Here is a 26,061-nt window from a genome sequence, read left to right as displayed (position 1 = left end):
TCAAGAACACAAGGAAAACGGGAACTTACAGGTGAAATAATTTCTTTGTGTGTGAAATAGTCAAATCCAGCAGATATTTCAAGCCCCCAACATTTTCTTCACCATGTAACCGGGCATGTTGTAGAGGAAAAGACCCAATATGGCCAGCAGCAGGAGAGCAGTGACAATCTTTATGGTCAGCCACCTGTACTGGTCACAGATCAGGTGTTTTGCAGCTTTGAACGGGATGAGGAACCAGAGCAGGGCAATATCTGGACGGCTGGTGGAGCAAAGACACACAGACAATTAAAGTACTGATAAAAGCTGAGGTTTTAATCACTTCCTCTCGTATTGCACTAGTTTTCCATATATTTGCAGTTTTTAAGAACATATAACTGTTGGGAGAACAATCTTTTAAATTAGCCTTAAATCGTTTTGGTACTTTACCTTAGACCTTTAAAGAAAATATGGTTGTCACTTTTAAGATCACCTCAAGAAAATACTTGGTGAAGTGTTTTCCTTTAGAAATTATGACAATCATTTGACGTTGACAGTAATGTTACTGTTTGAGTAGTAGCGATTTAGTACTTTTGCTCGGCAAGTTTTCAAAAAAGTAAGCTTTCTTCTTCCTGATTCTGCAAGCTAAATGCATATGAGAGATGAGCCATGGGTTTAATCCTTATAATTAATGATGATTAAACAATAAGGCATAGGTTTCCTAATACATACTCATGCATACCACACTGGCAAGGACATAAACACAGATGGCAGGACTACCAGTAATTGGTGGTAGGTGAATTTATGCACACATTTGAAAATTCATACATAGACACTTACACAGGACAGTGAGACAAAACATTGTTCAAGCAAGAAAAACTGAACTCCGACACAAGCGGGTTACACTACAAAATCCTCACTTTTCTGTCAATACAGCTTTAAATATCTCTAACTGAATCAGCATGTTTTAATAGGTGAGTAAACAATTTAAAGGAACAACCAGAAACTTCCTATTCATCACATCAGTAGAAGCAATATGTATAGATTTGTAAGCATTAGCAACCAATGATTGATGCACCAAAACTACCTTTAGCAATGCTTTTGTCATAGTGCTCTTTTAATATTGCATGGTTATTTTTGGTAAATTGTAAATTGCAAAAAACTTTCACAAAACAAATCTAGTCATCACTGAATCTTTTTGAAGAAGTTTTCATCTGCTGGTTTTAACTCAGGCACCCAACATTTTCTTCACCATGTAACCGGGCATGTTGTAGAGGAAAAGACCCAATATGGCCAGCAGCAGGAGAGCAGTGATAATCTTTATGGTCAGCCACCTGTACTGGTCACAGATCAGGTGTTTTGCAGCTTTGAACGGGATGAGGAACCAGAGCAGGGCAATATCTGGACGGCTGGTGGAGCACAGACAGAAGGTCAAAGAAGGGCATCACTTCAAAAATTGGTATTGCTTTTAGTGTGGAAGTTGGGTGAAGAGAACACATATAGAGGACCTGTGTTTTGAACCCTATTACAGACTGTCTATATCAGTTGTGTTGGTATCAGACCTGAAAATATCGGTTGTATGTTGGTAGCTCTAGCTAATCACTCCTCTTGTTTATTCTGGTCAAGTGTTAACTGAAGTAATTACTACAGTGCAACTCTGATGTAAGAAATAGAGGACAAAATCCAGTTCTAATGTTGAAACTCCTCACAAAACAAAACTATTATGAGTTGCTGTCATAGTAAGTTCAATCATGTAGGTACCTTCCAAAGGTCCAGTCTTTTCAGTACTAATTTCCATCTACGTGTAACAGTCTATTGTCACTCAACAAGAAAGACAACACAAAACTGTACATTTCATACTAAATATACCAACTCTTTCATTACAGTTGTGTTACAGGCATCATTTCACAATGATGAACTCTTCCAGTGTACTTATGGGCATTTAAAGATCTGAACCTAACCTTAAAGATCAGCTTAATCTTTGTCAGATCTTTTACAAACAGTTAAAGAAGTGTTTTGGTTTTTGGAACTATATCCACAAATTCTCTCAACTTTGTGCATTCAGTTGACCAACAATTATAGACTATATCAGAATATTTAGTATATATATATATATTTATCTTTGAGCATTATATTTCAATATTCTTTGGATTTTGTTTTCTGGTCAAATATTATTTGGATACACCAATGTTGATACACACCTCTATGCATTTCAGATTTTCAGGTCAAGCTAAATGTTGTCAAGTGGTCTACAGTAGTAGTGGTCAAGTGGTGTTTACTGATAGCTGAGTGACTAATATTTGAACATCCAACTCAATAAACTCCATTTAATTATATTAAAAAAGATGTGGCTCATGAAATAAACTGTGGTCTACAAACTCAACATTTATTGTTTATTAGTTTCTATTTAGTTTTTAAATGGTGGAAACTTCTGCAGTGGCGTCTGACAACATCTTAAGCTCCTAGCATTTTCTTGACAATGTAACCGGGCATGTTGTAGAGGAAAAGAGCCAACATGAGCAGAAACAGGAGAGCAGTGACAAGCTTGATGGTCAGCCACTTGTACTGGTTGCAGAGCAAGTTTTTTATGGCTTTGAAGGGAGTGAGGAACCACAGAAGGCTGGTGTCTGGGCGGCTGGAAGGATATAAACAAAGATGGTCCGTAAAACAGATTTAAGGTGCCATGGACCATTCTACTGATGTTCTCTGTCTCAGCTAAAACTAGTTGTTAATGATAGTTGACATAGCTGAAACAAGGACAAAGCAAAAGGCAAGACAGAGAAACAATTTGCAGTATATTTAAAGATGATTCTAGGTAGAAATACACAAAAGATAAGAGGTAACAGCTACTTACCATGCGAAGAAAGGAGATCAAAGTCCAGAACTTGGTAGAAGCAAATACGTACAAACGTCTTTCCTCATTTCTCGTGAAATTGTTTATTTTGAATTGTTTATTCTATTATATAATTGTAGTTTATGCTTGTTTTATGTTTTTTAAGACCTATTTATCTTTTTTATGTATTCATGCACTGTTAACAGAATTTAATTTGCCTTAATTGTATAATATTTTAATGCTGCAAACAATTCATGCTTTCTGCTGTGAACTTTGTCCTAGTCATCTTAAGAGCCTCAAAGATTTTGGCTCTACACAGATGTATGACGTATTCATGTTCACGATGGTTAAACGTTCATGGAGGAGAACTCCCTAAAATCTCCCAGTGCATTGCTTGATTACAATCTATCAATTATTACACCTGTATCCTGTGAGAACATCTTCTGTGAAACACATACACACAGTTGGTTTTACACACACATACCGAAGACCAAGATGAAAGAAGGCGGGGGGGACTTTATGCTCTGAACACACAGCGGATATGTACAGTACAAGGTCAAGTTCTTGAATCATCTCCTGTCTCCGTAATTAAAACTCATCCCCCAGATCTTGCTAGAAACTCAAGGACCTGGACACACGAACAGTCTTGTTCGCATACACATTAATTGTCTGATATAACCTCTGCTGTTTCTGTTCAGTCTTTGTATTCAACCATGTATGCAACCTGATACATTGTTGTACCCTTGCTTTGCTGTCGCAAGTCAAAATCTACCAGACTGAAAAATGCCTCGCCAGACCTCTTTATTTAAAACACTTGGGTTTTTGATAAGAGAATTCCTGTAACATGCACTTTTATAAATATATTTATCATAGTATTTATCATATTTCTTGAGACCACTTTTTGGAGTTTAACTTCATCAGTAAAGCTGGACTTGTAGCTGTTGTAGAATACCATATGTTTGCTCATATTTGTGTATTAAGAGTGAGGGTAAAAGGTAGCCAGGCCATAGAGTAAACTGGACTACATAATTGAGAAAAGTAGTAAAACGTAATATAAATGTGGACAGTGGGGTGATTACAGAACATCCTTCATACTTGGGTTTCTCCAGTGGATCCGGTTCGTTGCGTCCTTCACCGACTGGGCATCTCTCTGCCTCCTCTCCTGTCAAAAGGTGTAGCTCTGCTTCCACTTTCCCCTGAAAGGACAACAAAAACACTCACAAGTCTTAAGCTAGGTCTTAAGCTATTGTCCGACATTCAGCCAACCATTTAAGTTAGAATTTGATGCCGTCTTGACCAATATTTTGTGTTATTTTTTAACCAACCGTGAGTTCAAACTCGTCATCTTCATTTCTGGCCACAAACGGCCACCAGCCTTTGATCCTCTTCTGTTTGAAGATGGAGACCATGGGCATCTCTCCTTCGCCTGTCACCATCTCGATGGTGCACTGCTTGGGAGTCTTTGCACCACGTGGGAACCGGTTCAGGTCCAGTTCAATTGCACCTATAAAGAGACATTATTAAACTCCGTCAAATAGTACAATAAAGGTTAATTGGCAGTCTGGAATACAAAATAAGTAGTTAATAGATGGATTCATGCCTTCACAGAAAAGGAGTGAAGTGTAAGTTCCATTGTTAATTTGATCAAAAAACCTTATACAACCTGTTTGGAATAACGATCCAGGTTTCAAAAGTGGTATTTGTACTCAGACACTTTGGTTTGACTTAATCTAGACTCTAAGGACTTTATCTGAATTGTGATTACATGCTGGTGATACTCTGATTTTGTGTCCACCCCCTCTTAGGAATACTAGGAAAGTAACCCGTAACATGTGTCTTGACTGTAGATGTTAAGCTTTATTATGCCCTGCCTTCGGTGACCTAACTGTTTTGTTAATTTTTTTTCTCAAATGTATGTGCTTTATCCTAAAATTAAAAAAAAGTATAAAAAAAGAAAAAAAAAGTGGTATTTGTTCTTAGCTCTCAAGTCATCCCAAAAGCAAAATCTGTTTTAATTCTGTGGCCTTAACACTGGTTCATGAAGCCAGAGGTCATTATAAAAGGTTGTCCACTGTACCCAAGAAGTCATCTGCAGAGAAATGGTCGGCGTCCCACACTTGCAGATTAAGACGAGCCGGGATCTTGTATTCAGTCTCGTCCCAGGCAAACATGGATTCTTTTTTGGAGATGACGATCTTTTCCTCGGCCAAGAGGTAATCAAAGGGGTAGACGAAGCGCCAGTTGAAGTTGCCTTCCCCAGTGATAGAGTGGTAATGGACATCTGTGTCCTGCTTGTCCTCCTGCTGCCCCTTCAACCAGCTGTTATAGGAAAAGGTGGAATGTTGGATGGTTTTACAATATTGAACAAAGGAAGGAATTGGTTGTAATTTTCATTCAACTAAATCAGAATCAAATCATTTTGTGTTTATGTGTATAACGATGGCCGAAAATCAAAACCTCCTATCTGAAAAATTTACTTTTTTGAGAAAATTGAAACGTGCAAAATGTTTTTTCTTTTAGGAAACCCGATACAATACACTGTTTTTGGACTGTATAACTATATTATGTGTTAAAAATGCTGAAAAAGTATTAGTGCCTTGTCAAGTGCAGATAGGAGGTTTTTCCCCACTTTTCCTGTATAATTTAGCAGATAGGTGCTTTTGCACTTTATTATTATTTGGTGTGGTTATACAATCATATGAAAAAGTTTGGGAACCCCTCTCAGCCGGCATTATAATTGACTCTGCTTTCATAAAAAAAATATAAAAGTGGTATGTCTTTAATTTACCAGGAACAGCTAAGTACTGGGATGTTTTCCAAACAAAGACTTTTTGAAAAGCAGTATTTGGTTGTATGAAATAAAATAAAATGTGAAAAACTGGCTGTGCAAAAATATGGGAACCCTTGTGGTTTTGTTGATTTTAATGCCTGTAACAGCATGTAAAACTGATGATTTTAAACACAAAGTTGGTTGGATTATGTTGTTAAGCCTTGAACCTCATAGAATTGTCTGTTTAATCATGAGAAAATGTATTTTAGGTGCCTAAATGCAAGTTGCACTTCTCTTTGACTCTCTGCTGAAGTGAGACAGAATGGGATCATCAAAACAGCTCCCAAAAGATCTTAAAAACAAAGATTATTCATCGTCACGGTTTAGGGGAAGGCTACAAGAAGCTTTCCCAAAGGTTTCAATTGTCAATTTCTACTGTAAGGAACGTTGTCAGGGAATGGAAGGACACAGGCACAGTTGCAGTTAAACCCAGGTCTAGCAGACCAAGAAAAGTACAAGAGCGGCATATGCGGCGGATTGTGAGAATGGTTGCACACAACCCAAAGATCACCTCCAAAGACCTGCAAGAACATCTGGCTGCAGATTGTGTATCTGTACATGGTTCTACAATTCAGTGCAATTTGCACCAAAACATCTGTATGGCCGGGTGATGAGAAGGAAGCCCTTTCTGCGCCCACACCACAGATGCAGTTGCATGGAGTATGCAAAAGCTCATTTAGACAAGCCAGCTTCATATTGGAAGAAAATGCTTTGGACTGATGAGACAAAAATTAAGTTATTTGGTCTTTATAAAAAGCAGATGTTTTGGTGCAAATTGCGCTGAATTGTTGAACGATGTACAGATGCACCATCTGCAGCCAGATGTTCTTGCAGGCCTTTGGAGGTGATCTGTGGGTTGTGTGCAACCATTCTCACAATCCTCCACCTATGCCGCTCCTGTTTTTTTCTTGGTCTGCCATGCCTGGGTTTAACTGCCACTATGCCTGTGTCCTTCCATTTCCTGACAACGTTCCCTACAGTCGAAATTGACAATTGAAACCTTTGGGAAAGCTTCTTGTAGCCTTCCCCTAAACCATGACAATGAACAATCTTTGTTTTTCAGATCTTTTGGGAGCAGTTTTGATGATCCCATTCTGTCTCACTTCAGCAGAGAGTCAAAGAGAAGTGCAACTTGCATTTAGGCACCTAAAATACATTTTCTCATGATTAAACAGACAATTATATGAGGTTCAAGGCTTAACAACATAATCCAACCAACTTTGTGTTTAAAGTCATCAGTCTTACATGCTGTTACAGGCATTAAAATCAACAAAACCACAAGGGTACCCATATTTTTGCACAGCCAGTTTTTCACATTTTATTTTATTTCATACAACCAAATACTGCTTTTCAAAAAATCTTTGTTTGGAAAACATCCCAGTACTTAACTGTTCCTGGTAAATTAAAGACATACCACTTTTATATTTTTTTTGTGAAAGCAGAGTCAATTATAATGCCGGCTGAGAGGGGTTCCCAAACTTTTTCATATGACTGTACCTACAATATATCACAAAAGTGAGTACACCCATCATATTTCTTCAAATATTTCATTATATCTTTCCATGGGACAACACTGAATAAATGACCCTTTGATATAAAGTAAAGTAGTCAGTGTACAGCTTGTATAACAGTGTAAATGTACTGTTCCCTCAAAATACCTCGACAAAAAACTTACTTTGTAAATATTACTGTGATGTCTTTTACTGTGACATCACAGTAATATTTACAAAGTAAGTTTTTTTTAACCCTATATTTCTCTTTCTGTGATGTCACGAGAAAGAGAAATATAGGGTTAAAAAAAACACTCTTTCTGCCTTTTCTCAGGCTAGGATGAACCGATTTTAATTTTTTTTGCACATTTATACTACATAGGATCTCAGAATTCAATACACCTTCATATTCAAACCGGTGAAGTAGGCCTTTAATGTCTAAACTGCTGGCAACAAAAGTGAGTACACCCCTAAGAATTTTTTTCTCCAAATTGGGCCCAAAGTGTCAATATTTTGTATGGCCACCATTATTTTCCCGCACTGCCTTAACCCTCTTGGGCATGTAGTTCACCAGAGCTTCACAGGTTGCAACTGGAACCCTCTTCCACCCACTCATGACAGCATCACAGAGCTGGTGGATATTAGAGACCTTGCGCTCCTCCACCTTCCGTTTGAGGATGCCCCATGCTTGCTCGTTATCATGTTGCAATACTGCCCTGCGGCCCGATTTACGAAGGTTGAATGCACATGCTCAGCGTCATACACAGAGGTTGGCTTTGGAAAATAGACGTATGTGTGCTGCCAGCATTGCTGAAGGGCTTGAAGGGGTGGGGGGGTCAACCTGTCAGTGCTCAGACCATACACCACACACTGCATCATACTGGTGTGCATGGCTGTCGTCCAAGAAGAATGCCTCTTCTAAAGATGATGCACAAGAAACCCCACAAAAAGTTTGCTGAAGACAAGCAGACTTGCCTATAGTCAAGTATCGTGGTTGGAGTGTCATGGTCTGGGGCTGCATGAGTGCTGCCAGCACTGGGGATCTACAGTTCATTGAATTCTAACATTTACTGTGACATACTGAAGCAGAGCATGATCCCTTCCCTTCATAAACTGGGCCGCAGGGCAGTACTGCAACATGATAACGACCCTAAACACACCTCCGAACGGCCACTGGCTTGCTAATGAAGCTGAGGGTAAAGGTTATGGACTGGCCAAGCATGTCTCCAGACCTAAACCCTATTGAGCATCTTTGGGGCATCCTCAAACGGTAGATGGAGGAGCGCAAGGTCTCTAATATCCACCAGCTCCTTGATGTCGTCATTAATGGGTGGAAGAGGATTCCAGTGGCAACCTGTGAAGCTCTGGTGAACTCCATGCCCAAGAGGGATGAGGCAGTGCTGGAAAATAATGATGGCAACACAAAATATTGACACTTTGGGCCCAATTTGGACATTTTCACTTAGGGGTGTACTCACTTTTGTTGCAAGCAGTTTAGACATTCATGGCTGTGTGTCGAGTTATTTCAAGGGAACAGTAAATTTACACCGTTATACAAGCTATACACTGACTACTTAACATTGTATCAAAGTGTCATGAAGAAATGTAAGGGGTTTACTCACTTTTGTGAGATACTGTAAGTCTCCACCTTTATTGGACAGTCTTCTGTCTGGAATAGGCTTCTCTTTATAGGCTACTCATCTACTTTTTAAGTGTATAATTGTAACTCAGTTCAAAGAGTACTGGCTGTAAGTAAACTCTGTTTTTACCTAAAAAGAGCTAGGCTAACAAAAACGCTTATTTATGGTGATCAGAGCTGTTTCAAGTATTATCTATAATATTTTAGATCAACTCACCCTCTTTGTGAAATAAAATGTTCACTATTGTGCGCTAATACCATAGATATCTATGGTTTATACAGTAATACGCTGATGAATAATAGCAATAATACGGTACCCTGCCCGATTCATATTATTCTCATCATTAACTTGACAGAGATACTAACAAATACTTCACTAGTAAAGGTGGAAGACACACTTGGTTAAGAAAACAATTGATTACTGCAATCTGACAGACATTAAAACTAATGAAGAGGAGCAGCCTTCCTTGTTCTCATCATTTCAAGAAAAAAAAATAAAACAGAAAAAATGCAGATGGAGGTTTTGCTTTTCGACCATCGATAAGGTTTTGCCTTGTTGTAGTTGAGCCGAACAATGTAAAGAGAGATAGAGTAGCAGAAAGAACGAAAATATAGAGTTTATAATTACCCTCGCACAAATATGTCACTAGATTTCTCTCCAGTGAAGATATCATCATCCTCAAGAACAACCTCATCTGTGTTCCAGATGATCACCCTCAGTTCAAACCTGGACACAAGCAAAAATGACATGAGTTATGATACATGATGAAGCTAATCAATAATGATAATAATCAAACAAAAACTTTGTTTTATTATTTAAACATTTATTTAGAGAAAAGCTCATTAAGTGTTGGAGTGCAAACAGACATGTTTGACTTAAAACCATACTTCTTTGGTTTCCTTGGTGAAATGTCAAGGGCGGGACCAGGTGCAGTCAAATCCTTAGGGAACATATCCACCCACATTTCAATTCTTCCCTAAAATAAACAGAACACAAGTACATGAGGTCATAGATGTAAAGAAAACTTCACAATATAAATAGGCTTGGTTAAATAGGGTTGTTATAGAGCAAGTGATGTGTACACTGAATGACATACCTGTTCAATTCCTGGTTTATCAGGGTGGAGCAATGGTCTGGTTTCCACGTGTTCTGGGACCAGTTTGCAGCCAACCTTTGGGATTTCCTCCCAATGCTTCAGCACGGTCAGAGCCAGATGTTCTTCTGTCTGCTTCTTCAAACCTGACAGGCGTCATCAAACAATCATTGTGGTTTGATACTCATTGGAAATTCCTCTTTTGTGTTATAATTTTTATTTAATTTTTTTACATTACGGTACATAAATCAAATCATAATATAGTGCATAGTTATATAGTGCCACACAAAAGCAGTTGGATAGGTCAGTAGGTACCACTGATTTTAGTATGGGAAATCAGGGTTCAATTCCAAATTAGGGCAGGGCAGGTCCTGTGGGTCCCTAAGGCAAGACCTTTAATGCTAAATGCCTACCTCCAGATGTAAGTAGCATTGGATAAAAGTGTCTGCTAAATTACATGTAATGATATGCTACACAGTCTAAGTCATTGGGAGAAGCAAAAGACTACTAGTGAAAGAACCATGTACCATTTTCATCCTCAATCTCAGTCTGTGCCATGAAGACACGGTTCTCCACCTTCACTCTTCCTCCGGGGCCGTAGTGAGGCCCATCCAGTTTGCCGTCCTTACACAGCTTTGCCAGGATTTGTGTGGGTTTCATTGGGTCCCGCCACACATTGTAACCATGTCTACAGAAAAGATCAAAAACAGTTACAGGTACATTAAAAAAGATATATATATATATAATTCTATGATAACCCTACAATATGTAATAAGAACATTTATTTTAGAAAACAGGTATGGACACTTCATTCAAGTAAATAAACACGTTCTTTTCTGTGCCTGTCTACTATTGTTACCTGACTGCTCATGCTGCTACACCTGTTTTGTATGAATCATTTGCAACTTTTTCCCCCACAGTCCCCCACACACAGTTCAGGCTTTGATTCTCACATGGCGTAGCTACTGGTGACGCCACATGTGGCTCGGTGTTTGCTGTAGAAACGGTTCTCAAGGTCAATTTTTGTTTCTCCAATCAGGTCATCGGTTCCCACCAGATCCCAGTCATAAATTGACACGGTGAGTGTGGAATCCATTGGGAATGTTGCCTCCACGTCAAACGATCTGATAAGATGAGAAAATAAGCAATTGCATAATATAGTAATAACTTTGTTAGACCATATACAGTAAGTAGTGATACTTTTGTGACAAATAAAGTATTTTACTCACTTGCCAAACAAAGGATTCAGCTGTTTTGAGATGTAGTTCTCTTTGTCTTTGATCTCTGATTTTCCCAGTTTGATTGCAATGTATGGATCAGCTTTCCCATTAATGTCGGCCGGATGCAGATCAGTTGCCTACCAATAAAATGAAACAATTTAAAAATAAATGTAAGAACGAGATAATATCTCCTGAGATATCTACAGCAGTATACTCATTACAATGCTGTAATGTGCAGAACGTGAAGGCCTACCCTGATAACGTAGATGCGGCAGAGGACATTAATGGGATCGTTGTGAGGAATGTTCTGAAACATTCCCATGTTGGAGTCGAAGCTCACATCTCTGGGCATGTCGTCCGACACTTTGTACATGCACATCGAGCCCTAAAAGGACGCAGTTAAACAAAATAATATATGTGGTTATAAACTCCAAAAATATTGGGAAAAACTTGTTACCTAAGAATTTTTACATAACGTGTTCTCTACTGTCAGCAACTTTCTTATGTCAAAGAATCTATGATGGGCTTGTTTTCAATAAATGGCAACACAGACAATTGTTTTAACTGCAGAAAAATATCTTAATCCCATTGTATGTGTTGTATTGTATTGTATGTGTACTCTAACCATCCTGTTCTTACTTTGAATTTTCCAACAATTCTGTCCTCGTCCAGCACGTTTTGGTCGTCATCATCGCCACCTTTTCCCCTGAACAGGTTAAAACTGTGGAGCCAGTCCTCAAAGTTGTCAAATGCACCCTCCAGTTCCTTAGGGTACACCTTGTTTGAGGAACACAAACATGATCAAAACATGAACACGGTTTAGAATGTTTGCTTTTTCTAATTATGTGGTAATTCATTTCGGTCTGTACCATCTTGTCATGAATACCAACACAAATGTACACTTGAGGTTGAGCAAAAATTGTTTTTGGCTGTATGTGCTGAGTCCAGTACCGTCAACTCATCCAGCTTTGGCTTTTTCTTCTCAAATGGATCCAGCATCTTCTTCTTGTCCTTCTTGCTTTTTCCTCTCTTGGTGCCTTTCACAGGATAGTCATCAGGTTTGATATCTGAGTTTAGGTGAGCGACAAGGACAGTGGAGGGAAGAGGGTGGGGGGTCGGAAAAGCAGAGCACTCGAGACATGAATTCCACATGAAAGTTGCCAAAACAAGCTGCTACTATGTACAACAAGGATACCTTTGAATTGTATACTATCAGAAGTATACAGTTCATAGGGATACTTGGTGTTGTGACAGGATCCTCCACTTATAGTGTTTGGGAAGCTCATAAAAGACAGGAACACAACTTAACTGGTTCTTGTATTTATCATCCACAGTCAAGTAATGTCCAGCACTATGCACCATATCATATAGTGTAAATGGCATTTGCACGCATAATATATTTTGCGGTTTTATGAATAGTTGATTATTTGCAGCCTGGTTGGCACAGCACACCACATCAAACATGTTTAGAATGTATTTTTTATCATGCCATCGAATAGCTTCTTCTGTGTTTTTTGATTCACTGTCATTTCTTATCAACAACTTTCATGGTAAGCATACGGCTAATATGCATCGATGGGAGAGAAGAAGCGGTTGTCCCACGTTTGGAAATTTGGATTCATGTCGGCGTCTACATGAAGGCATTCTTGGGCTACAAAGGCTAAGAGGTTCACTACTGCACTGTAGGAGAAGACAACAATCAGAATTAGTGAGTTCATAAAAGATAAACATGCGTGAACGAGAAACAAAATAACTGAGTGTATTTTCTGTAGTTTTCCTCTTTGTTAAAGATTATTACGACGAAAAGTACTACTGCTTGATTTTTGGCAGATACTGTACATAGTGGAAAATAAAAAAACTTTGAAATAGATGAAATACACAAAAAAAACTGTTCTTGTAATCGTTTTATCTGGTTTTACCTCCACCATCTGTAATGTCCATGTCATCTTTGTCCTCTGAATCTGAAAGGGCAGCTTCTTGAGCCTTGAGAGCCTGTAAGAGCAGAAGGTTTGGATTATTCAGGACCAAAACAACATCCAATTTCCTCAAGAATCTGAGTTGATTGAATAATAATAAAAACACATTGTATTTTATTTCAGCTACCATACTTTGTAACTCGTCAACGTTTCTTTAAGCATTCAGCTCAACTTTATTAAGCTATTGCAGATTTAAAGTGGCTGTTTTCCTCATACTCACCTCTGTCAAAGTTTCAATGGAGGCAAAATATTTGGACCACCAATCCAACATGCTCTCGTCAAGTTCGTCCTCTTCAATCTCATCCCCCTTCTTCCTCTTCCTCTTTTTCCCCTTCCCATTGTCATCCTTTTATATAAGAGATATATATAACAAATTGTCAGTAAAGATTCAGGGTTTCTTGAAAAAATATTAAATCTTGCTACTTTGATTCATTATGAATAAGGCACTTTGCTTACCTCAACTTTGACCACAGCGTCAGAGCCCTAGATGGAAAGCCAGATTGCATGATGTCAAATAATGTGACAACATTGTTCTCTACTAGTTAGAAAAAAAGCAATCATAAAAATTATCTGATTTGTTGACTACTCTGTATTTATTACCTTACAATTTTTTGACTAAACATTACACAAAATAAATACAATTATGAAACTTACAGAGTCTAGTTTGACCACAGTTTCCATTCTCTTAAAAGTAGGCTCAGGTTCCATGTTGACAACAATAATTTCCTCTGAAAGACATTAGGATGACATACACATGTTAATCCATATAATGGTCAACTTGTAATGCAAAGGGAACTTCCAATTGGATAACTGTCTGTTGTGCCTGAGTAACAAAACATAGAGAAATCGTACCACAGTGTAATATAACCCTTATATAAGTTCGTACCCGTAGTGGTCCAGTTGTTAGCCTGCTTATCTGTTGCTCTGTAGATGAACTTCCGCAGGCTGGTGACGGCATTGGAGCCAACCAGAGTGTAGCGGCCGAAAGCCCTGCAGTCAACCACTCGGATGTTAAGTGGCGGATGAAGCAACTCATTCTCTGGCAAATCCTGACACACAAAACACCCAGAATGAGTTCAATTGAAGAGTGTAATGACAGGAATTTGTTTCTTGAATGTCCGCTGCACAGTCCTATATTAATTGAGTAATTTAAATGATCCAATACCACTTCAAACCACTTGACAAGGGTGCTGAAGTTGGGGTTTTTCTTGTAGTTGGAGATGAGGGAGGACTGTACTCCCTTTCCGGCACATTCAACATCCACGCGGGGCCGATCCACCTGGGCCAGATTCACTCTCTTCAAGTCCCTCAAGCCCCAGAACAAAACCTGAAGGATAGGCAGGCGCAGTGAATTGGTGGTTGTTTGACGTCTTTTTTTTTCAACTCAAATACTTTTTTCCTGCTAATTAATAAATCACACATGTCAATTTAAAGCTATTCGGATGGACTTTACCTCAATCCTGTATTTGCTGAGCACTGGTCTGATCCCCAGCGGCACAGGCATGATTGGACCGCGGTCGAAATCTGTGGGACCATCTATGGGAGGTAGTTCAGCTTTCCCATGGGGGCCAATCTACCGGATGACAAAAAAAAAATCAGAAATCAATTATTTTCAATATGATCTGATATTGCAACCCTCTGTATTTGATAACCTAACCTGCAGCAGTTCAAAGGCTGCCAGCATTTCTCCAGCGGTGCAGTTGCCACGGTAGATCTGATAGTACTCAAGCTGGGGAGGGAAGCGCGGGGGACCATAGTGCTCGTCCGCCATCTTGACCACAGGCTTGGCGAATGTTCTGCCCATGAAGTCAGCTTTACCCTGGAAGGATAATGGTGAATGAACATTAAACACCCTAACAATAACATGTGAATTCTGGTCTGAATATTTGAAAGAATGGTCTTTTTTTAAGCCTACCATATCCAACCCATCAGTGTTCATATTAAAGTGGATTTAGGTTGATTATGGTGTCCTTCCACGATAATATTAATTGTCCTATCAGCAGGCAGAAACATGGCTTGAGATGCACATGTTTACATGAAAAAAAAGCATTGAAGATAAAGAGCCCAAAAGAAAAACAAAACAAAAGCAACATACCTAAAAATAACCAGTGAACTGCAAAACAGACATACTGTATGTATTTATGTAATGTCAAAAGATCACTGAAGGATTACTTAATGAATTGAATCTCTCTTGCAGTTAGTGGTTGTGAAGAGTCCAAATCTCTGTTGGTCACATACAAAAAGCACAAAATTCCACTTAAAGGAATGCACCAGGTATAAGTTGGTCAAGGAGGGTCCATCTATCCTTATGGACAAATCTTATTCCTCTTGCATGCCTTTTTAATACAATGTACTCAATGCACGCATTTCAGTGCTTCTACAGTATATCAAGTCAACAGAATTCACACTCTACTTATCCAAAAGGGTCATCCAAAACATTGGTGTTATTGCCAGGAGCAAATATAGAATTGACAGTCAGCAAAAGCATTCTTTCAAATTTCATTTCAATCAGGTTGCTTATGACTTTAATAAAAGTGCTATATGACAAAAGTAACAGTAGGACACATTATTGAGGGCATATCACATACATTGGTTTCAGACTCCTTAAGTTGAAGTCAGCAATTCTGGAAAACGATTGTTGTCAAAATCACTGTTTGTCAAATCAGAGAATATCTCCTCATGATCCACTACCTGTCCATACTGTGTGTGTGTGTGTGTGTGTGTGTGTGTGTGTGTGTGTGTGTGTGTGTGTGTGTGTGTGTGTGTGTGTGTGTGTGTGTGTGTGTGTGTGTGTGTGTGTGTGCGTGTGTGTGTGTGCGTGCTGAAAAACGTGTAAAACAGCTTTGTAAAAATGGTATGTGAACAAAGGGTATGTAAACAAAGGGGCGCACCACAGCTAGCAACTTGGTGGTTACAAAGCCTAGGCTGTGTATAAAAACCAGATAGAGGATCCTGAGGAAATATTCACTTATTTTGACAAAAAGTGATTTTGACAACAAACGTTCTCCAGCCTCGCTGACTTCACCTTTAATTGAAATGGTTAGTCTTGCATTTCAAGTGAGAGACAGGTAGACTCTTGAATTATTAGCATGATAAGGATAAAGGGTTGTTATTTGGAAATTCAAATTTATTGAAGATAAACTCTTAAATCAAATGGAAACAATGAGGCGGCTCTATTTCAAAGTAACCCTCACCACTGTGTCTTGATCATAGATTTCGATGACGATAATTGGAGGGTCATCTCTCAGTTCGGTGGCCTCTCCGAACAACTCCACATTCTCAAAGACCAGCAGCTGGTCCCATGTCGGGCACAGAGTCTCCGGCAGCACCTTGAAGGAGAAGAAAAACAAGATGCAAGATCTGCTGTATGATAAATCGTACCTTAGGCTGACAGCTGACTTCTGAAAAAGCCCATTTTGTGGAATGCCCTTACCTCAGTGACCTGGCTTTGTGTTGAGAAGAAGACTCTCGCAAAGGGGTCAGACAGGCCTGTGCTATCAGCAGCAAACAGGCTGCGTGCTTGGTACATGTGTACTCTCAGCTGGAATATCTGTTTCACTGTGGACAGATAAAGATTCTCAAAAATTAATCATCACATAAAGTATTGTAAACAAAGGTGTCAGATTTTCGAATTTAGTTAGGAAAGCCTGTATTTCAGATTGTGAAGTTAACATAAAATAAATATGTTCTTAGTTGATGGTCTTACTCATGTAGGTGAGGCTGATGGGAGGTGAGCACGGAAGACCAGGTCCTTTTGCCAACTTATTTTCTTCGAATCCATTGGGCAAGCCGCAAAGGTAGTCTTTGCGCTGTCTATTCAGACCCAGCCACAGGTAAATCTCTATCTTGGACTGGACTGTCCAGCCAGCAGGCCCAAAACCTTTCTTACCAGGGATCTTTATTACATGAGGGGGGAGGGTGGAACAAATTATTATTATTATTTAATTAGTTACAAAAGATGAAATGAAATTTGATGCATCAATCAAAATACATAGTAGCTTAGACTAACCACATTTTGGTTGAATATCTTACTACGTTGAGAGTATACTCACCCTCAGAAAGATTGTCTTGACTTTGCCACAGTCCTTTCCTTTCTCCTCCTCTATACTGGAATAAAGAAGGTCTTTGGAAGGGACACGTGCGTAAGCAATGCGCTTCCCGTTACTTATCATCCATATGAAAACATCAGGAACGCTGTGTTGAGGCTGTAGTAAGAAATAATTAATGGCCATATTAAGCATTGAATTACCGCAAAGAATCAGGCATGTACAACAAACAAAATTATTTGTAAATAAATGGTTGACATAATGTTGTAGATCTTACTTCGTCAGCCAGGAAGCGCAGTCTTGAGAGGAAGTTCTGAGCCAGCTTGATTTTATCTCTCACTGTGCTTTTCTTCACCTGTGACCTCATGGCTTTAGCTTGCTGACCGATGGCCTCCTAAACCAAGAGACAGACCAGCATTTAGCAAGACAATCAACAAGAAGAAGAAAAGAAGAATAGCTCCTTTTTAGGTTGACATACCACTTCTGACATGCACAGCTTCAGTCTCTCCCTGTCCAGTTTGGTTCTTCCAGACTGGTTCTGGTCCTTGTTTGCCAGCGAAAGAAACTGACTGGAAGAAGTGGAACCCAGTCAATGGCAAAGTCTACATACATCTATTAGACCTTATATTCAACATTACATATTTTTTTTGTTGATTTTTTTACAGTGTGTAGTTTAAAGGTACAGTGTGTATTACATTTTTTTCATCTAGAGGTGAAAGTTCTAGATTCCAACGCTATGTCTCCACCCCCCCTATCCAGTTTGGAGAATTTATAGAAACTATGGTGGCCTTCTAGGACAAGAAGCTAGTCACTAAATATGGCCTCATCCATCACTGCCTCAAGTCTTTCCACAATATCAAGTGATGAGGTGAAGGTATATCTAGTTATTTATTATATCCAACCGGTGCATTTAAGGCACCCACTACATATATACAAACTGGGGAAAACACCAATTCACTTTACACACTGCGCCTTTTAGTTTGCGACTACAAACCTGCAGCCCTGGCTGAGTTCCTCCAGGACGCCTCTCAGTCTGCGCTCAGGGTAAGTCTTCTCTGTCTTGATGATCTCTTGCACATCATTCAGTCCATCCTCCTGTAGTAGCAACACGAGACGTTAGGGCTCACTCAGCAAAAGTCAGAACCTGTATTCTACTGCCAATTGACACATTAATACTAATTCTACTACTTCTTATTGTGTATGACTTGCCAGTTTATCCGCAAGGTTGTCTATAATGTTGGCATTGTACAGCCGCCTTCTCTGGTCCTGCCAATAACTCTTGATGTAGATACACGGCTTCCTCTCAAAATACGGCAGGTGGAAGTAGTTTCTGAGGATAAAAATGAGGAACACATTTGGCTGGTTGAACTGTGATGTTGATTAAAGGTGCATTAATCCTACAAAAATGCATTAAAGTCTCGTCAAAAACTCTGCTATGCAAATCTTTCTTTTTTCTTTTTTTTATGTAACCTAAAATTCATAAGAAATCTGAAAAGATTTTGAACTGTCAAATACAGTAACTACTATTACTAATTTCAATAGGCCTTAAATCACAATACTGTACTATAAACAGCCCTTTAGTAACTTTATAATGATGATATTCTTGTTCTGACCGGTCAGTGATGACAGGTTTCATAGGGGGAGTTATCGCCACTGATGTAAGTTCATTGTCATCGTCCATCTCCTCATCGCTGGAGTTGTGGATCAGTTCAGTTTCCTCTTCGTCACCATCTCCTCCTCCTTTCTTCCCCCTCGTTTTTGGCATGGCAATACCATCAATCTCGTTTCCATAGTAACCTTGCAGGCACACAGCAAATATGTAACTGGTCACGTCCCTAAATGCGCTGCACCTTCAACTACCGTAAGTATTTGGTCACTGAAACTGCTAAACATATCTACAACAGCAACAACATTATGATGTTAATTACTTATGGTAATTTGTAAAGTTGCCTTATGCAACTTTCAGAGGTTGAGAGTAATTTTACATAATGCCAGTTTAGCAGTAGAAATTTTTACAAATTATTTGTAGATTATCACCTAAAATTAGCTGAGGTATCCAAAGATTTAAGAGCAGATAATGTAAAATACCTATTGTGACTTCAAAGCTGATGGGTTTGTCACCAATCTTTCTGTCGATCATTGTTGCCTCCAGGAAAGACCCAAAGAGGAAAAAATCCTCCACTTTCCCGGTAGCGGTCTGTGGGATAGACAAATAAGACTGAGCGTATGAATGTGGCCAAAAACTTTCTCACGATCTTCAAACTAAACAGTACATTTTGAAAGCTGTTGTACTTTGATAAAATTTAAAGTCACATAGTTGTCCAAACAGCCCTGTAATACAAGCTGTCGGACGGGGAAAGCTGAATCCCTGAGGACTCAATGGTTGTGGATCCACTGCTGCTCTTAATTGAATTTGCTGTGTGACTTACATTATCCACCAACAAAAACGAAGCCACACCAATGTAATCCGCATGTTAATAATGCACCAGGTGGCATAAATAAAGATAATTAATAATTCACAATAGCCATAGCGAATTGAACTGCCAGAAGAACTAACAATTGGCTTCCAATGCATGGCTGCCCATCCAAAACAGGGACCCACCTCGGAGATGTTGGGCACTCCCTCCAGCTGCACCTCTGTGGAGCTGGATATGTCGGGCGAGGAGGGGTCCAGGATCTCCACGCCCAAGCTGATGAGCAGACGGGCCCTGAAGGACACTCCCTCTCCGAGCCCTTCGTTTAACTCCTGGTATTCATCCATCAGGCTGTAGGTACGAGTGGAGCCGTACATGTTCACCCAGGCCGGTCCCAGTGTGGGAAGGAAGCCTACGAGATGGATGGTGGAAGATGTGGAGATGGTCATTTGGATGATATTGGTACTACTGGCCGGGCGGCAGTGGCGAAGTGGGTAGGGAGATTGCCTCTGAAGTGCAGGGTCAGAGGTTCGATCCCCCGTCTCCCCGCCACATGTCGACGTGTCCCTGAGCAAGACACTGAACCCCAAATTGCTCCCGATGGTTCAGAGAGCGCTTTGCATGGCAGCTACTGCCATCGGTGTGTGTGTATGAATGTGGTAAGATATGTAAAGCTCTTTGGGGCTGAGAAAATTGGCTAGAAGGCGCTATATAAGTCAAGTCCATTTACTTAATGTTTAACAGTTCTGAGAAGATCTGATTGCGAGACAGAAAAACTGCATGCTAATTTTTTTTTTTTTTAACAACTATTATGTAGATTTTGTTCATACTGATCCCACATCCAGATCAAATCTTCTGCAGGTGAATAAGATAACATTATCCATGAGGATGTTTCCTTCTATTGTAAACCACCAACTGTCCAGGACAAGCCATTGTTTTAGAAAATAATCTAATAATAATATATCACCTTTGTCCCCATCATTGGAAATCTTCCGTAGGTCCAGGAAGTGAGTTCCTATAGCAACATCATTCACTTTATCGGAGTCGCGGATCTGAATTTTCATGCGCTTGCACAGTGGTGGAAACATCTCAGTGAAGACAATTTGCTCGTTCCAGATAGGCTCATAGCAGCTCTTTTGAACTGATGTTTTCCCCTGTAATCACACATTACAATCATATATACAGTATATTGGACTCAATTAAATAATTGTACTGTCAGTGGAATATTGTATTTCAACCTGGCTGAGATGAAAACGATACAAAAACAAAGGCTGATGAATGTTTGGAGTCCATACTATTACTTACCTTCTGCCCAGCAAACTGTACTTGGACATAAGGATCAACCAGGTCCTTGTTTTCCCCTATGAAGGCCTTTTTAACGTTGGCCATTATGCTTTGGTTCATTCTGGGGAGTCCCTCGGCTCTGTAAATCTTAAGGTAATAACGAGCCCACTGTCGCTCTGCAGGCACTCCTTCTGGAATCAAGAGATTGCTGAAACACAAATGGGACACAAGAAAATGAAATTAGATAACTAATGAGATGATTTTCTGCATAACTACATTAAAAGCTTGAAACAAAATTTGGGATGATAAACAAGCCCCAACCACAGCGAGTTCTGCCAGCATCCAATGCGGAAGGGACAAAAATTGCAGTGAACCGAGTGGCCACTAGGGGCAGGTTTCAAAACAGATACATTTCTCATTGACTCCCATGTTAAATTTGTCACAGCATTATTAAACCTATTTAAGGCCTGGTAAAAAAAAACATTCTAGTCTGTATGTTTAGTTCATATCTCCATGACAACACTGAGGGGGGTGAATTTTTTTCTAGCAGGCTAGTTTTTATTCTATTGGAGGTCAAAATTCATGAATAATTGATCTAGATGGGCGTATCTCCCTCCACCCAACATCACATCAATGCCCTTTTTCGGTAAGAGGAAATGAGGCGGAGTAAAAATCTGACAAGCTGGCGACACACATAGGCCAGAACGATTGGATGCAGTTGGAATAACTGAGGTCAGCCCGGATGCTACATCCATTTTATATACTACCTATGATGATAAAGCAGCCATCGATCGGGCAAATTTCATTTTCATAACAAAATTGGTGTTACTGTATGGAACATTCAGAGAATATCTAGGTGTGTGTAAGAATGTAAACAAAATAAGAAAACTCTTCAGTGGTCCCTATTTGAAGTCCTTTTTGAGAATTTATTTTGGAAGAATAAAAAATCATCAATACAAATGTAGTTACCCCTCTATGTCATCTTCCTCTGATTCATTGGCCTTGTGTGGAGTCTTTATAGTGTCTCCTTTGGCTACAACTGCAATATCACACTTCACGTAGCCTTTACAGCCCGATGAGATGTCGTCAGGGTCAGACAACAAAGCCCACTTGTGGTAAAACTGATGTTCTGCAAAACAAGACGAGAACAAGACATACATTTGTTGAAACATTGGTGCAATAAGTTCATAATCACGGAGCTGATTTCCGCTGATTATTTACCAGGATGGGAGTAGATTGTCCCAACATCCAGTTTAAAAGATCCAACCAGGGTTCCACTTCGCAGGAGATTTTTGGAGTGGATTACCTGAAGGTTGGTTCAACGGGGGAAAAAATGTGCAACATTAAAAACAAAAAAATTGTCTAATATAGCAAACAAGACACTTTCTTTTAACGTTACACTTTTATAAATTAAACAACTTACAGACACTTTCAGGATTTTGTCGAACATGACATCTGGAGGGACGTGGAAGTCGAACACAAAATACTGGATAGAGAGACGAGTTAACGACAGCATAGTTAGTATCAACCTCGTACGCTTTTCCCTCACAAAACAGAAATGTAGATATGTTGTAATGACTGACTCACTTCATTGTAGTATGGGCAGTTGGTGGATTCCTTCATTGAGGTGTACTTTTTATCTTCTCCTATCTCCACACAAACCATTGGATCCATGTTCAGTCCTATTAGCTGCCGGGCTTCAATCACTGTCACACTGACCTAAATTAAATGATCAAGCAATTGACATCAGGCAGTAGTGACAGACATTAATGTATTCTATAATGAATGGTCAGTAGAAAGTCTCAGCCACTTAAATGATGGCTAAGATTCCTCTTACTTGGTAATCTACTGGTCTTCCAGAACTGGGCTCCATCTTTATGTCTGGCTTTGATCTGTAAAATGAGGTGTCATACATTAAAAATTGAGAAAATTCACATGATTAGCAATACAAGTGTTTAAAATGCTCTGACATATGCAAAACCGAACCATGCTTGCCTCTTATTTGATACGTTGGTGGTGACGGCTGTAACGGAGGCCAGTGAGATGGTGTCCGGATCCGGGCCTCCCATGAACATGCCGTCACGGTCCAGGTTCTCCGTCTCCAAGATAGCTGGTTCATCTGGAGATAATGGTAAAGACAAGCACTAGAGGCAACTCGTACTAAACTTATAGTAACAGTGAATGCAAAGTACATTCAACATTTTGTTTAACTATGTCTTTAATTCTAAAAAATCATTCTGGGATCTTTTTTTTGTTTTTGTGAAAATGGCCAGACAAATATATGGAAAGTATAGGGGAGAGTGGCCTAAGTTGTGCCACTTTTTACTCAAAGTGACTATAAAGTGAGGCCTTGACAGTAAAGTCTCCAACTCAAATATATACTGTACATATATTTCAGGGTGTTGTGCATCCCTGGCAATAAAAACTTTGGATCTGGAATAAACTGTTGAAGAAATATAGCTTTCGGAAAAAAAGTTGTCTTGTGGCACAACTTGCCCCCGGTGTGGTGTAAGTTGTGCCATTGGAGAAAATGCCATGGGGTAAATTGTGCCATTGATATATATCTCATAAACTGTAATGCAAGACAAATCCATTAGACAATCACTTATTTAAGGTTTATTTAAAGTAAATATTTTACAAAGATTGAAGGTCAATTTTCTTAAACAAGGCCTGGCAGATCTAGGTGGTTTTGCCTGCAAAGCTAACAATTACAAAGTCACCATCATCATCTTTCTGGCCATCTGAACTCTTGTCAGTGGCGTCGTTAAGTGGAATGGAGATGTCAGTCTCTTTTGAGCTACTGTAGACAATCACTTTCTTTTGGTGACCAGCGTATACAGCCATGCCAATGGCACAACTCTCAGAAATGTACTTTGCACTAGCTGCTCCGCCCTTGTAGAACCAACTGCCACCTGGCATATGCGATTCCCTCTCCATTTCTGCCTTTAAATCATGGCTCAAAACCCATCTGTACACCCTGGTTTTTCCTCCCAATTAACTATCTTACCTCTGCACTACTATCTTTGTTCATATGTGGATGTCTGGGCTTCATGTCTTTTATTTTGGTTATTGGTATTTTACCTTAATTTTTTACCTACTGGATGCACTATGTAAAGCACTTTGGACAGTGCAAACTGTTATAAATGTGCTTTTATAAATACATTTTACTTACTTACTTACTTACTTACTTATAACTCACCTAGGCCCTCTGGCACAAATCACCCCATCCCCAGAATTTTGGATAATACGCATGATGCAGCAGTTTAGGGCTGACATCGTGCTAACTATATAGACACAAAGTGTAGCATACTAAAGCACTAAAACATGTGTCAAATGTTTTCAAACGTGTCTATAATTGTTCAGACACAGTAATCAAAAAACCTTGATCATGGAAATTTTACTTTGAAAGGCAAAAAACAGTTTTTTTAGCTTCAATGTGCTTATATCTTATTCCATGTTTCTCCCTTCTTTACAGGATGAGTTTAATGGATGGCTCTTCTTAAATATGTGGTCACATTTCCAATTTCTTCTATGGTTTTCTAGAAACAAGGGGTGGCACAACTTGCCCACCTGCACAACTTAGGCCACTCTCCCCTACTTGCTATAATGTTATATGCATTAATGCAAGGTTTAGTTAATAAGGGCCATAAAGCCACTATGTCATTTGCAGGTCACAACAAGATCATTAGATGGAAAAAGAAGTCACTGCTGTGCTTGTATTTTTCAGAATAAAAATAAATGTAGAGGAAATCTTTGGTAATTTGGTTTTATGACCAAAAGTTCCCTAGATGGGTGATGAAGGCTATAAGGGGGCAGTAAGCTAACAAGACTTCTGTAATATCATCCAGGATATCCTTGCTTAATTGACCTTAACTCCTATCATCCATATTAGATATCGATACCTCCATGTCGGTCCTCCTTGTGTCCGCGGTGCTTACTGCGCTTCATGGTTCAAAACGATTCTTTGTGTGCTCTGTGAAAGAAAATGAAAGTTATTCACTATTGTGAATAGAGTCTGCTGCAATTACATAACAATTCGAATACTTTATATTAACTAATAAGAAATTAACCCATTTTTATGCATGTTAGTCTAATTCTCTATGTATGTGCTGTAGTCACAACCCCACCTCATAAGGAGGGTAAAGCCACGTCATAAAAAAAACATGTCACCCTACTCCAGTGACTTGGAGAAAGAAGCAGGCAAGCGACTAATTGCTAACGTCTATGAGCTACCTGGAAAATGCCTGAATTATTAAAAACATTCAAACGTTTAATGCATATTTATTCACAATCAAGCACATAGGAAACATATATTTCAAGTTGTTTGGAACCGAACAGTCGGTATGCAATCGTTTTAATAAGGGTGTCTGTGCACTACCACACCCTGGTTTAGCCTTCAAAAGGGGCTTTCAATTATTCAAATAAACGGACCTTGATACATCAATTAAAGAGGATGCATTTCACATTCATTGTGAAAAATAGTCCACCTAAAATAATGAATATGATGTAATTAATCAGCAAAGTGCCCTTTCCACAGGTGCAGTTTTAATCTAAAAAGTTAATTTGCTGACTTTATCAGGTACTAATAATTTCTAAGAGTGGCATTTTCAAAAGTATACATAAATGACCTATAGCTCTTCATGAAGGCCTAACACATTTTTCCTTAATATTTTGTTTAACTTTTTAAAATATTTTCTCAAATTTTTCATTTGTTTGTAGTGATCAAACACAGAAAATAAAATGGAACACAATGGAACTATGCACAATATACTGTATTCTGAACATGCTTGAAACTTTCAAACCAAGAGCCCAGCAAAATAATGAAAGACTCTTAAAAGCTGCATGTTTCACAGAAAAAGACACTTGCAATTTGGAATAACCAAAAAGCAAGCAAATTAACAACCACTGCAAGAGACCTAACATGCAAAGTTTGAAATATTCCAGCAAAAACAGATAGAAAAAACTCTGCTCAAACATATATTGGTCAACAGAAGGTGCCATCTCAAAGACATAGTCTTTCAAGTATGCTTCAAAAACATTCAAGTCTAAATACCAAAGCTTTCGTTGTTATAGCCAATCTTTGCTTAACTAGATATTGCAGATTAAATGATACAAAGTTATAATACATACCATACAAAGAAATTATGCTCTTGTCTCCCCCTCTTAGTAGATCCTGAAAGGGAAACAGCAACTTTTTTTTCCCTCTGCGATGAAAGCAAAACTACATAAACATTTTAGACATTTACACAGCGGTAAAAA

The 26,061-nt window shown here is 39.1% G+C and overlaps 1 protein-coding gene across 1 annotated transcript; it reads right to left on the bottom strand.

Moving 5' to 3' along the window:
• Window positions 1-1,204: 1,204 nt before the first annotated feature.
• On the bottom strand, window positions 1,205-24,750 carry LOC307261852 (otoferlin; the record flags this gene model as incomplete). The annotated part of the gene is made up of 41 exons (XM_080042513.1): window positions 1,205-1,385; window positions 3,905-4,005; window positions 4,135-4,313; window positions 4,887-5,128; window positions 9,397-9,495; window positions 9,657-9,745; window positions 9,866-10,008; window positions 10,390-10,550; window positions 10,816-10,986; window positions 11,092-11,219; window positions 11,336-11,467; window positions 11,722-11,859; window positions 12,034-12,149; window positions 13,002-13,074; window positions 13,279-13,404; window positions 13,506-13,541; window positions 13,713-13,786; window positions 13,945-14,107; window positions 14,224-14,385; window positions 14,512-14,631; window positions 14,716-14,877; window positions 16,253-16,387; window positions 16,492-16,616; window positions 16,765-16,954; window positions 17,111-17,263; window positions 17,382-17,498; window positions 17,583-17,669; window positions 18,095-18,199; window positions 18,314-18,434; window positions 18,718-18,901; window positions 19,193-19,301; window positions 19,707-19,930; window positions 20,486-20,672; window positions 20,824-21,010; window positions 21,772-21,931; window positions 22,024-22,108; window positions 22,226-22,288; window positions 22,390-22,521; window positions 22,640-22,694; window positions 22,798-22,921; window positions 24,705-24,750. 41 exons carry the CDS (start codon window positions 24,748-24,750, stop codon window positions 1,205-1,207), a joined length of 5,385 nt encoding a protein of 1,794 aa, XP_079898639.1.
• Window positions 24,751-26,061: the final 1,311 nt, after the last annotated feature.

This window comes from Ammodytes marinus (assembly GCF_949987685.1).
Source record: "Ammodytes marinus genome assembly, chromosome: 15".
Taxonomy (NCBI): Eukaryota; Metazoa; Chordata; class Actinopteri; order Uranoscopiformes; family Ammodytidae; genus Ammodytes; species Ammodytes marinus.
Note: the sequence above shows the minus strand (reverse complement) of the source record. Positions and strands in the feature narration are given on the sequence as shown.